The 12,937-nt window shown below is 49.2% G+C and overlaps 1 protein-coding gene across 11 annotated transcripts in view; it reads right to left on the bottom strand.

The window, feature by feature from the left end:
* The window catches only part of Tanc1 (tetratricopeptide repeat, ankyrin repeat and coiled-coil containing 1), a 229,343-nt gene that overhangs the window by 22,303 nt on the left and 194,103 nt on the right, over positions 1-12,937 (bottom strand). For all 11 annotated transcript variants that reach the window (XM_016003138.3, XM_006984643.4, XM_076568508.1 and 8 more), the window contains 3 exons: positions 10,653-10,889; positions 8,622-8,807; positions 6,092-6,170 (listed from right to left, as the gene is read on the bottom strand). In XM_016003138.3, coding sequence (XP_015858624.1) covers positions 6,092-6,170; positions 8,622-8,807; positions 10,653-10,889 — 502 coding nt within the window. The remainder of the gene's footprint in view (positions 1-6,091; positions 6,171-8,621; positions 8,808-10,652; positions 10,890-12,937) is intronic.

The raw sequence follows: 12,937 nt of genomic DNA, 5'->3' as shown, positions 1-12,937 counted from the left end.
GTTCACACTTTGGATAGATCCAGCTACCTGCCAAGACACCGAAGGCATGCTTCATTCCATTAAAGGCATGGAGACGTGTCTCACGGTCTGTCCTTCTCTCCCTTACAGCTGAGCACAAGCTGAGCTGGACAGTCATGTGCGGGACATCACACTGGGTGTCAGTGACAAGAAGGGAGAGGGTGTCACATCTCTTGGTTAGTGTCACACACATTCTCCATAGACCCCCAGAAAGTACTGGGCAAGCGCTTTTCTCCTCATCTCTCACCTGGCCTGTGCGCTAAGGGGAATGAATAAAGGGTGAGTGTTCCAAATCCTTAAATCTAAAACATGAAACTTTTCAAAAACAGCAGCATAATGCTCCAAGTTTTAGATCTTTGAACATCACCAATTATGAAAATATCCCACTCTGGAAAATCCACAAATCCAAATTTTTGGCACCAAGCATTTTAAATAAGGGATATGTGTGTGCATGTGTGTACACACACATATGTCTATATGCACACATATATATGCATATACACATTTTGCATGCATATATACATATATATATAACATATATACACACATTTATATCTATACATACAATGTATAAATATACATACAATATATAAACACACACACAAACACACACACAAAACTTGTTTGTGTGAGGACCAAACTGAACCCAGCAAGCTTAAGATATAAATTCTTACTAAAAGCCCCACCCCTAACCCACCTAAAAACCAAAGATAAAATTCAAATGAACAAGTAGTCATAGCTAGGCAGTGGTGGCTATCTATGCCTTTAATCCCAGCACTCGGGAGGCAGAGGTAGGTGAATCTCTGTGAGTTCGAGGCCAGCCTGGGCTACAGAGTGAGTTCCAGGAAAGGCACAAAGCTGCACAGAGAAAACCTGTCTCGAAAAACAAAAACAAAAAAGTAGTCATTTTCTTTTTCTTTTTTTTTCTTCGAGACAGGGTTTCTCTGTGCAGCTTTGCGCCTTTCCTGGAGCTCACTCTGTAACCCAGACTGGCTTCTAACTCACAGAGATCCGCCTGGCTCTGCCTCCCGAGTGCTGGGATTAAAGGCGTGCGCCACCAACGCCCGACTTTTCTTTTTTTGTTTGTTTTAAAAGTAGTCATTTTAAAAGTAATATAATAAGGCACTCGGTTGTTTATGTTCTGAGGTAGCTATGGATAAACCCAGGTTTCCAAGGCCACAGACCAGAAAGGAAAGAAGGTTCCCACAGACAAGGGAACCCTGAAGTCACAAAGGAGGAAACTCCCTTCCCCAGCTCTGTGATCCAGTGTGGAGACAGGTATATGCACACATCCTGCCCTACGACTGGAGGCCTGTGCACACAGCAGCCATCTGGCAGGGCACTCGGGACAGAGGTGGCCAGGTTCCACCCAGAAACAGCCAGGAGAGAAGTGGGACTAGTTTATGCACTTCAACCCAACTAGGAAATGTGGCGTGCGTGCACATACACCACAGCCCAAAGCTCCCACCCCACTTACAGGAGAAAACTTGGCTCGCCTTAGGAACAGCAGCAAATCAGGCATCTTTATTTAGCAGCTTTGGCAATGGGGGCCAATTAGTAACGATGACCAAACTCCTTTGCAAGAGTTCACCGACACAAACATCACAGACTCAAAACAAAAGACTTGGCACTTGACACAAAGTTTCTCCTCAGTCCTAACTAACTCTGATGGGACCTGCTGGGACACCCCCTTTCAAAATTAGGAAAAGGACAGCCCTCAGAGGCAGCTAACATCCTGTATTCTCAAAGCTCAGGCAAAGGGCCTCTGAGGAAGGAAGCAACCAAGTCAGTAGGCAGAAGCTTGCTGGGGAAAGGTAAGGGCCCAGGAGAGGGAGGTGTTATAGATGTGGGGGGGGGGGGGTAGAAGAGCTACGCCCACACTGCACCAGGAAGTAATATACCCGTTAGTTGGCAGGCCAAACCCATTTGTGATCTCTCTCTCTCTCCCTCTCCCCCTCCCCCCCCCCCCTCACACACACACACACACACACACACACACACACACACACACACACACACACACACAAGCGCTCATCTGTGAATCCAACAAGACCGACAGGACAGGACTACCACCAAACAAAACCACACCACTGGCTCCTTGTCTTGCCCCTATCCATCAAATATTTCCCCCACATAATTCTATAAAATGAATGAGGAGGGAGCTGCAGAATGAGGTTGATGAGACCTGTGGAGAGGAAGCCTTTGCTCTCAGGAACAGGCTGGAAAACCAGGGCCCAAGAGGGAGGCTAAACAGCCAGCCGCAGAGTACAGACTCACACTGGACAGAGTCTGGAAGCATGGTGTGTCGATCCCACAGCACAGCATGAGGTCATCGGTTAAGTGTCGCTCGTCATTTCGGCTTCGGCTGATTCACATCAAACACTGACATGGAAATAGTAACTCATTTCAGTCGGGACTCTGTGGGAGCCAGGACTGACTGGTCATGGCTGTGGAATGCTGAGACAGATAACCCAGGCATCTGATGGGCTCGTGCCATGTTTCGGGCGGCCCAGAAACTGTGGGACCATCACTGCCTGACAGTCTGTGGGTGTCACAGAGCAGCAACCTCAAGGGTGGTGCAGTTTCTGCTAACAGGTCACACTCCTTATTCTCCATGGAGGAGGGGGGGAGGAGGGGGAGGAGGAAGAGGGGGAGGAGGAGGAGGGGAAGAGGGGGAGGCAGTAGCCCCGAGCTATCTCAACTACAGAACTCGCTTTGAAGGGCTTGTCTCTAAACACTGGACAGACAAGAAGCACAGCCTCATGAAAGGAAAGATTTTTCTAAGCAAAGCCCTCTGCTCCCCCAAATCAGCAGACACTTAGAGTTTTGTAAAACCTGTGGGTTCCCTGCAGTGCCCAGACTACACACGGTGGTAGATGAATGTCTTTAGAATCCGTAATGAAGCTGATGACGTGTGTGTGGACTTTCAGCAGTGAGGTGCGACGCTCCAGTGAAAAAGAAAGGCACAGGACCATGCCTCCTCCCGACTGCCCCACCCCATGAGGTCTCTTCTCTCACGGGCTGAGAGCAGTCATCACTTCAGACAACAGGAGGGGCCGTGGTGCCCACACTGGGACCCTGTGAACCAAAAGGTACACGGAGCCGGCAAAAGTCTGTCCTGACCGGACAGTAGGGAAGGACTTGGTAGAGGAGCCGGCGCCCACCTCTGAGCCCCTCACGACTGTGAGAGCAGACACTGCACACCAAACAGGGCAGAGACACTACGGAGCAAACAGTGCACCCTTCAAAGACAGGCGGGTGAGCCTGAAACAGACGTGGAAACCACCCTTAGAAGTCCGCCAGCAGCTTAAAGCCAAATTGTTTATGACTGCATCTGCACTGAGCAGACTTGTAAATAGATACAAGGGTTCCAGGAGAAATAATGAGTGTATTCTCCACACAAAGAACCCAGGTGTTCCTCCACCTTCCCACACCCGACACAGGAGCCACTCTCGGGAGGGATCCTGGCTTAGGCTGTGGCCAAGACACTCTGGGATGTTTTGGACACAAAGCACTATTGAGAACACTCAGGAACGAGGAGCAAGCAACCACTGACCAAGTAACCACCTTCACCGCTGAGAACGCCTACAGTGGTGAGGACCAACCGAAGGACATGTGGAGTCCACCCCACCCGCACTGAAGACCGGCCAGGCTGGAGAGCACGGACACAGGCTGAGGCGCCTGCAATCACTGTCACTGCAGGATGCACGAAGTCACAATGATGCCTACTCCCTCACTCATCTCTCATTCCCACATCTGGAGTCAGGCAGTAGACCCCACGGCCAAATAAAAACACGGACCTCAGCTTCCGGACAGCACAGGCAGCTGCTGATGTTCTCATCTAAATCATGCCTTACGAGGTTTCAGGCTGTTCCCTGGACATGTACGGCTGTGGAAGGCAGGAAGGTTTGGGGCGGACAGTGGTTATCGGGGATGAAGGAAATGTCGGCAATGGCACCGTGGTTTTATCAGCACACAATCCCTAGAGAGGTGCAGTGCTCCCCTAAGCCCGACGGACAGCCAAGCTTGCCTTTTCTTACTTTGAACGTTAAAATGTAAAACTATCTCAATAAAACTCTTGGTGCTGGGCACGGTGGTGCACCCCTATAATCCTAACTCTAAGAAAGGTGTGGCGGTAAGATGGCCGCTAGCTAGAGGCTAATTTGGTCGTCATAGTGAATTCCAGGCCAGCCAAGCCTGTCTCCATTGACAAGAACAGGTCACTCCCTTCCCCAACTTCTTGCTACCATCCACCCCTCCAACTTCAAATATCTGGGATTGCTTGGAGTCTGAGCCCAGAGTTCCAACTAGAACTTCAGCTAACCCACCAGCTACTGGGTCCTGGGACAAGAACCACGCTGAGCCTGACCCCAAGCCCCACTTAAGAGACTCCCTGAAGTTGGGAACAAAAGCCTACCCCTAGCCAAGAAGCTATTTGCACCTGATAGTTGCTGGAAGAGGAAAAATCAGTTTCTTCAATGGAATGACACTGGGTATACCAACCCACGCTCCAGGGCAGTTGGCCAAAGCAAAAGGGATTTCATGGTTGTGTGTGTGTGTGTGTGTGTGTGTGTGTGTGTGTGTGTGTGTGTGTGTGTGTGTGTGTCTGCACTCATGAGCACACTTCTGTTTTGCTTTTGTTTTTTGAGAGAAAGAGTGAGCATGAAGTTGGGTGAGGAAGGGTTCCGGGAAAGAATTAGGAAGGAGAATATGATCAAGATGTTGTACGAACTTCTCAAAAAATAAACAAAAGAAAATGCCCAAATCAAAAATCTCTCAGCTGACTAAATTCACCCAAATCCTTACTAATGACTAGAACTGCTTTCTAGGTCACAAAGACTAAAGATTGCGCATAAGGCCTTATAAGAGAAGGGCTGACAAATCCTGTGGCTTTCCACCAGACTCATGTACAGTTGCAAGGAGATAAATCCTATCAACAACGGCTTGGAAGCTGGATGAGTCCCTGATGGGAGCAGAGCTCAAGCCAATGCCTACATTATGGGCAGGTAAGAGCCTGAAGCAGAAAACCCAGGCCTGCAGAGCCTAGACTTCCGACTTTCACAAACTGTGAGTTAATAAATGCGACGGACTGTCTTTTTGGTGTGTTGTTTTAAGTGAGAACTCTTTAATTTCTCAAGTGTCTCTTTAGACATCAACCAACTGGCAGACTCTCAATGGGGAGGGAACAGAAATTCAGGACCGATCCACACCATCTGGAGCCCTACACTTTCTCTGTAACTCACGCCATTCCTCACTCCTCCTTCAGTCCATAGCAAGAGATACGAAGCCAGCTGATGGTGGCTTCCCAGAGCGAGCCATGTGGCTCTGAAGGGCAGGCCTGCTCTCCCACCAGGAAAATCTCTGAGGCTTCTCCCATGTGTGAGCTAGCTAATAAACTCTCCACACCACCATCTGCTTTGCTAGGAAAGAACTTAGAAGCATTAGAAACAGATCTGTGCAAGAGAAAAGGCAATCACATGCATCATGTACGAAGTCGGGAAGCATTCTAAGCATCTTGGTTACATCTGTCGAATGGAAATTTTCAAAGCAGCAGTAACTTCATTAATCTGAATAGTGATCTCTCTTCCCACCTTCAGGCCTCCTCCCCTGACCAACGGAGAGGGACTATGGACTGCATTCAGTAGTTTATATGGGGCTGTGAGACCCGAGTTCTACCCTCATTCCACAAGGCAGAGCAAATACTACTTCCCTACTGAGCCAGCCAGGCTTCCCGTGGCAATGGGACCGCTGCCTGGCTCCTCTGGCAGGCATCAAAGGAGGATCAGGTAGGTCTGGACACGTGCAAACCCAACGCCCTACTAAGGCATTTCCACCGACGTTTCTCAAGCGCGTGGTAACTGCTGCTCTAACTCAAAATGAGTCGCTTTTATTGCTTCCAGGGAAGTTTTACTACTCATTTGGCAATCTGAAAAGGCTTTAAGCTCCAAATGTCTCGTGACAAAATAAAACAGGACTACACGCATCACCAGTCATTCTTGAGACAATCGGGCCCCAGCAGGGCCGAGACACCACGCAAGCTGCCCCTGAATACAAACAGTGGAAGCATAATTACCTGTTTCTCCCCACAAGGTGTCGGTGCCATTGACTTCGATTCCGTGTTCCTCTGCCATTCCCAGCAAGCACTGGACTACCTGTCAGACGTGGCAAGGTGATTTAATGAGCTCTCGGAGCAATGGGTGCTTATTATAGCCCATATATCAAAGGGGAGAGTGTTGTTTTTTAACCATTATTATCGTGTGCTGCACAAGTAGAGAAAATAGAAGGAAAACCATTTGCAAGCATAATTCGTAGGCTATTCACACTTTCACTTGGAGAATTAAAAAAATAAAACAACCTCAGTGCATTTCAGCAACTCTGCTCGGGATTACCAGGTACTCAGAATTCTAATGAATTCCGACATGACCCAAATATGCCAACGTAATCAACAAAGGGCCCAGCAGATCACAGAAAGTGCAGCTTCTGCATAAATCACCATTAGTGCATTCCTCACAAGGAAGAAAAACAAGGTGATAGATACTTGTTACAGTAAAAAATTTCTTCTTTTGGTATTATCCAAATGATTTTTCCTCTGACAGCACGGTCCCTCTCCCTTCTGGGCATCTTCCCATCCAGGAGCAGAGCAGGTCACAAGCTAGAGGCAGGAAAGCTTGCTCTTGGGGAGAGATGAAGTAGCTGTGCCCTGGACCAGAGCCAGCATCATCCTGAATGATGGGAGAGTACGACAAAGCCATTTTCCAAGCTCCCAATCTGTATTGTTTGCGGTCTGCTGACTGGGTCTCCTCCTAATCCCCAGAAGCTCTGGATGCTCCTTGAATGGCAGGAGGAAATCACAGACCTTGAAATGGAGTGATTATGTGGAGCTGTCTGGGTATACAGTCTGTCACAAACCTCGTACCACCACCACCACAATATCCGTAAGGATGGGACAGGAGGAATCTGGGTCAGAGCAGGAAGGCATAGGTAGGGACACCCAGCGGGGTCGTGTACCCCAAAGATAGAAGAAGCAGGTCTGAGCTAAGGAAGGCAGTGGCTTCTAGAAGCTACGAAAGCCAAGAAAGGCTCTCTCCTGCAGCCTTCAGTGAGAAGTCTGGCCTCTTCTCACCTTGAATTTAGATTTCTGACCTCCAGAGGTTTAAGATTCAGTGTGTGCTGTGTTTTAGTCGCTGACAGTGTGGCTACTTGCTGTGATAACATGAGGAAATTAATATCCTCTTTGGGACTTTTAACTAAGAAATCTTGCTTTTCTGCTTGAAATGGTTATTGGTTGTGCGGAGGTAGTTTCTGTTCCGTGTTCTCCAGGCCAGCTCCTAAGTGGTGGGCATGAGTTAAGAGAAGGATCGCTTCCAAACACAGGGGGGGGGGGGGGCAGGCATATGTGTCATGCGTGGGTGTGCATGTGCTCACAGACCTCCTAGTGATGACGTGTAGGAGCTACTCATTCCGACAGGTGAGGGAGGAGGCAGAGCACAGTGTCCCACGTCTGTGATCCCAGCACTTGGGAGGGAGGGTCAGGAAGACAGAGTTAGAGTAACTAGACTATGTGGGGCCTTGTTTTAAAAAACCAAGACAAATAAAATAGGAAACCATCTACATTTCCAGATGTGTGTATTTAACACTGTAGTTTAGGCATGCCAAATGTTAGCCAGCAGTAATGCATGCTTATATGTATATCCGCCATCGTGTATAAGTGCCAAATACCAGTCAGCCAGCTTGGCAGTCAAATTTCAGTCATTTGGGAAAGAATATTACCAAACACTGGCACCTCCAATTGCTTAAAGATACCCAAGAGAGGGACACACACAGCAAAGTGGGAGCAAATGCCGCTATATCCACAGCCAAAGCAGGGACACAGGCCAGCTGACGGCAATCAAATCTTCAAACCTAAAGCTAGTGACATCCATTAGAAAGAAACGCTGTGCTGAATCTCCCCTTTGGTGCAGGAAATTCGAACAATGGGCATGCTCCCAGGCTCTCAGCGCACCCAAGCCCCATTTTTAAAAACTCTTCTTCACACACTCAAGAATGACTTTAACTAGGGTTCCATGCAATCATTTTCTTTTTTTTTTTTTTTTTTTTGGTTTTTTGAGACAGGGTTTCTCTGTGTAGCTTTGCGCCTTTCCTGGGACTCACTTGGTAGCCCAGGCTGGCCTTGAACTCACAGAGATCCGCCTGGCTCTGCCTCCTGAGTGCTGGGATTAAAGGCGTGCACCACCACCGCCCAGCTGCGATCATTTTCTAAAGGTTATAAGGACAAAAGAAGGCGCCAACGGGGCTGGGCAGAAAGAGAGCAAGGCAGAGGAGAGGAAGGAAGAACCAGAGAAAACCGTGAACACCCACCAGAGCTCCTGAGTGGGAAGGAAGCGCTCTGCTCGTCCCACGCACATGAGACCATGGGCCTCACTCCCAGCAGGGTAGAGTATCACTGGAAGCCCTTCATTAAGCAAGGTCAGCAGCTACTTCCTGAAACCTCCGCTTCCTCTTGTTACCATAGCTCCCCACTTAGAAGGCTGTGGCGACCCGACAGCTGATTGATGGGCTACAGCATTTCGTCCCTCAGGAAGCAAGCCCAGAGCCCCACTCACCGAGCTGTGGCCCATGCTGGCGGCTGCTGTCAGTGCCTGCTGCAGGGCTTGGCTCTTCCTCAGCGTGCCAGGCTGGGGAGGACCTGATGACCACTCACAGTTCAGCAGGTACTGGAGAATGTCACTGTGGCCCCGCAGCGCGCTGTGGACGAGTGCACACTGACCCTTCTTATCCAAGTGGTCTACCTGGGGAGCAGAAGCAGGGCACCAGGTGAGCATCCCCTCTGCGCCGAGAACATGACTGCCCTGTGAAGGCTATCAGCAGACTCACACGGCTTCAAAAGGACAAGGGTTCACATTCCGACTTGTCTTTCTGGACAGCACTGGACCTTTGCCTCCCTTCATTGTGATAAGGACGCTCATCCAGGCCCCAGGTTCCCTTTGCACGACTGGCAACCACAAGACAGTCTCCTCACGCACACATCTCTCAGCAAACTACACAGAGCTCAAAGGCTGAACCCTCAGACAACGTCCGATGCTTCCCAGTGGGGGTACTTAGATGAAGTAATTTCAGGCTGCTCTGAGACTTGTGGTCACTGAACCAGGGAGCCAAAGAAAGGGAAGACTCTAGAGATCACAGATCTAAAGGATGCAGGACAGAAAGGGGAATGTGCAGGTAGATGACCAGGGACACACTGGCTTATAAATCAAAGTCACAAAGCCGGGAGACGCCAGCTAGTCAGAAGACATTCGTGAGTGCTGCACACCTCCTAAGGGCCTGATGGTGGCAGGCACCCCAGCATTCCTTATCTAAACGTGGGAGTCCTAGGACTGAAGAAGAGCCCAGGGCCCAGCTCTGCTGCCTCGTCACGGGGAAACTCTGCAAGAGTCCCCAACGTGACAGCTAGCCTCTTCCTGCAAGCTTCCAGATGTGACAGAGGCGGCGCCACTGGCCTCAGCGGACAGCTGAGAGACAGCTGCGATCCAGAGATTGGGGCATGTGCCACTCATCAGTTAGGCATGCACCCCAACACTGGAGCGGAGCTTCAGATGCCCCACATGTTGGACTTTGAAGAAAAGCAAACAAACAAAACAAACAACATTTCTGGACCTACTAGAAGCCTGACTTCACTAAACTGGCGAAAGACTATTCGCAGTGCTTCCCACTGTGACTCGACAGGCTCATCATCTGCCTGTGCCATGCGTCTGTGCGCACAGGAAGCCAAAGGGGGCTGAGGCTGAGCTTGGCGTCCATCTCGCTCATCTAGGAGCCTGGCAGTTCCACCCGAATGTGTCAGGTAGCAGGCAGTTATCTCACGGTAATAGCCAGAGGCTGGTGGGAGGCTCACGCCGCTGTCACGGCACACTTCCTGGGATTCCGCGGACAGCTGAGAAATGTGGCCCTGGAAAGCCCAGGGTTCCAGGTGGGAAAAGGAAAAACGGTTTCAGGCAGTTCCCACAGCTCCGGCATGTGACGTCTAAGAAGCAGAGACCTCACGGGATTGCTTTAAAAGAATCATGAAATGAAATAGGACGAGAAGGGGGAGCTGGGGGTGGTGTGAGGTAAACATTTAAAATCTTTCCAACAGGGCTGGCAAGACGGCTCAACAGGGAAAGGAACTTCCTGCCAAGTTTAATTCCCAGGACCCACGCAGTAGGAGGAGAGAACCAACTCCCTCCAGTGCCGTTTTCTGAACTCCTCATGTGCAGCATGGCACCAGCGCGCATGTGCACAGATGCGCACAGACAGAGAGACAGACACACACACACACACACATAAAAAAATTTCTGAATAATCTTCCAAACAACTGTGGTGCCCTGTTAGAGTCTAGAATAAATTCAGCAGCCAGGGATCTGCCTGGTACAAAAGCAAGCAGACCAATAGCTTAGGCGCGTACGGCTGCCTCTCTCCTGGGGCTCCCACCAAGATGCCCGGACCTTCTCCACCGATTCTATAATCGCTTAACTCACTTCACTGAAATCCACCAAGCCTGGCCCGGGGGCTAACAACCCTAGTCACGACAGGAAGCTGTTTCCCACCCCCTCGGCCATCCTGCTGTCGCCCTCCACGGCCAGAAGGCTGCTGCTTACCCTTGACCCTTTCTTGGTCAGCAGACACACCAGCTTCATGTGGCCTGCAGCAGCTGCGTAGCAGAGTGCGTTCATTCCATTCTCCGACACCCCATCCAGGGAGGCGCCAAATTCCAGAAGCAGAGTGACAACTTCCTCGTGGCCAAGGTGAGACTGGACGCACAGGATGGGGGCGTTATTTAACACTTCCGTCCTGTAGTTCACGTTGGCCCCTCCCAAAATCAGGAGCCGGCTCACCTGTTGGACAACGCAACAGGATGAACATCTCATACATGTGTTCGTCTTAAAAACATCTGGGAAGAAGGGCAGTCTCTGCAATGTTTGCATTCTAACAGAGCTCAAGTTTGAAATGCGGCAGCGGCAAATATGTGCACACACACTACTGCACGTGCATGAGTGTGTTGAGTGTGTGTGCATACATGAGCATGTGCGTGTGTGTACAACGTGCGTCTTTACTGGTGGGAACTGCCCAAGTTCACCTAAATAATGGAAAACAGAACTGCAGTGTGATCAAGCAGAGCTACTTCTGGGGATATTTCCAAAATGACTGAAAGCAGAATCCTGAAGAAATGTGCACATCTACGTTCACGTCAACATTATTCACAAAGGCATGTAAGTAGCCCCGGGGTCCACCATCCGAAGGATGGAGAGAGATGTGCATGCCAACAGTGGAGAGATTCCGGCTTAGAAAGGAGTTATGGGGATGCTCCAGCAGAGACAAATACAAAATATGCTAAATAAGCAAAAGGAGAAAGGCCACATTATGATGCTATAAAGGATGTACCCAAAGTACTCAAATAGAGACACAAGCTGAGCATGGCTTCCAGGCCATGGACATGGGGGAAATCAGAGTGCTTAGTGGCTAAAGAGACCTACTAGGTGAAAAGTGTAGAGATTTACAACATTAAATGTGAAAGCTGACTTAAAAATGGTTAAGATGTTAAATTTTCTTCCTTTTTTCTTTTTTGCTTTACACAGGGTTTCTCTGTGTAACGGCCCTGGCTGTCCTGGAACTCACTCTGTAGACCAGGCTGTCCTCAAACTCACAGAGATCAGCCAGCCTGCCTTTAATCACAGACTGCTGGGATTAAAGGTGTGAGCCACCACTGCCCGGCAGATGTTATATTTCTATTATGGATTTTTAGTTCATCTCAAGTGAAAATAAATTTTTTGATGTGCACAGTACCCTCTCCTCCCTCATCCCCTGCACAACACCTCTTTTAAAAGATTTATTTATTTTGACTTCATGTGCATTAATATTTTGCCTGTATGAGTACCTGTGCCATCGTGTGCATGCCTAGTGTCCACAGAGTACAGAAGAGGGCATCAGATCCCCTATAACCAGAGTTAGGGATGGAATCATTATTAACAATGAGATAAAGCCCGAAGAAAACACGAATAGCCCCTTTTCTCGACAAGAACATGATCCTACAAGAAAAGAGAAAGCCCAGAAATGCCCCCGTGTCCTCAGGATCATCCCGACAGCATGTCCTCTGCTGCTCCCAGAGACTACTGCACACCACACCTGTCAGACGTCAGGGCAAGTTTCTGATCTACAATTATTAAAAATCACTGAACAGATGCAAATCTCTAACTATACTAATCTCCTTCAAATCTCCAGATTATGAGAAAAAAAAAAAACGATGCACTTTCACACCTAGTAAGATGGCTTATGCATCTCTTTAATTGGTCCCTTTTAACAACTCCAACCTGCACCCATCACTGCCCGTGCCAAGCCCTGGCAGGTCCTCAGGGCTGACCATCAGACTGAAAACCCAGAGACCACATCGTCTATTTGACTAGAAACATGTGTAGATCATTAAAAGTTACAGAAGGAGACGGGCATATCAAAATTCTGGGTAATTAGTAATGTGTCCGTGGAGTAACTGATAGAATATTTACAAACTGTAGGTTCAGGAGATTAATACTTCCAGAGGGGAAACCACAGCCTAGGGCGGCATCTCGACATGTTAGAACCTGAAGTATGAAATGTTAAGGCGTCTCCATGCTGCTGAACTCCACAGGACAGTGGTCCCCACTTTCTCTCTTACATTCTCTCCAGGGCCATGCCCTCACCGCAGGTCCTCCGGCTCCAGCAACACTAAACAGACCCTCTCATCACAGCCCTTGCCTTTTCAGTTCCACAGACAGCAAAGAGTGCTTCCCATGAGTCTCTACCTCAGCAACAGAACCCCAAAGTGAAGTCCCCACCCTGCTCCGGGCACACTCCTCTCAGGCATAGACTTCTGGCCCTCTCCGCCCCTCCACATGCTCTTGCATTCTTA

The sequence above is a fragment of the Peromyscus maniculatus genome, chromosome 4 (assembly GCF_049852395.1).
Source record: "Peromyscus maniculatus bairdii isolate BWxNUB_F1_BW_parent chromosome 4, HU_Pman_BW_mat_3.1, whole genome shotgun sequence".
Classification (NCBI taxonomy): domain Eukaryota; kingdom Metazoa; phylum Chordata; class Mammalia; order Rodentia; family Cricetidae; genus Peromyscus; species Peromyscus maniculatus.
Note: the sequence above shows the minus strand (reverse complement) of the source record. Positions and strands in the feature narration are given on the sequence as shown.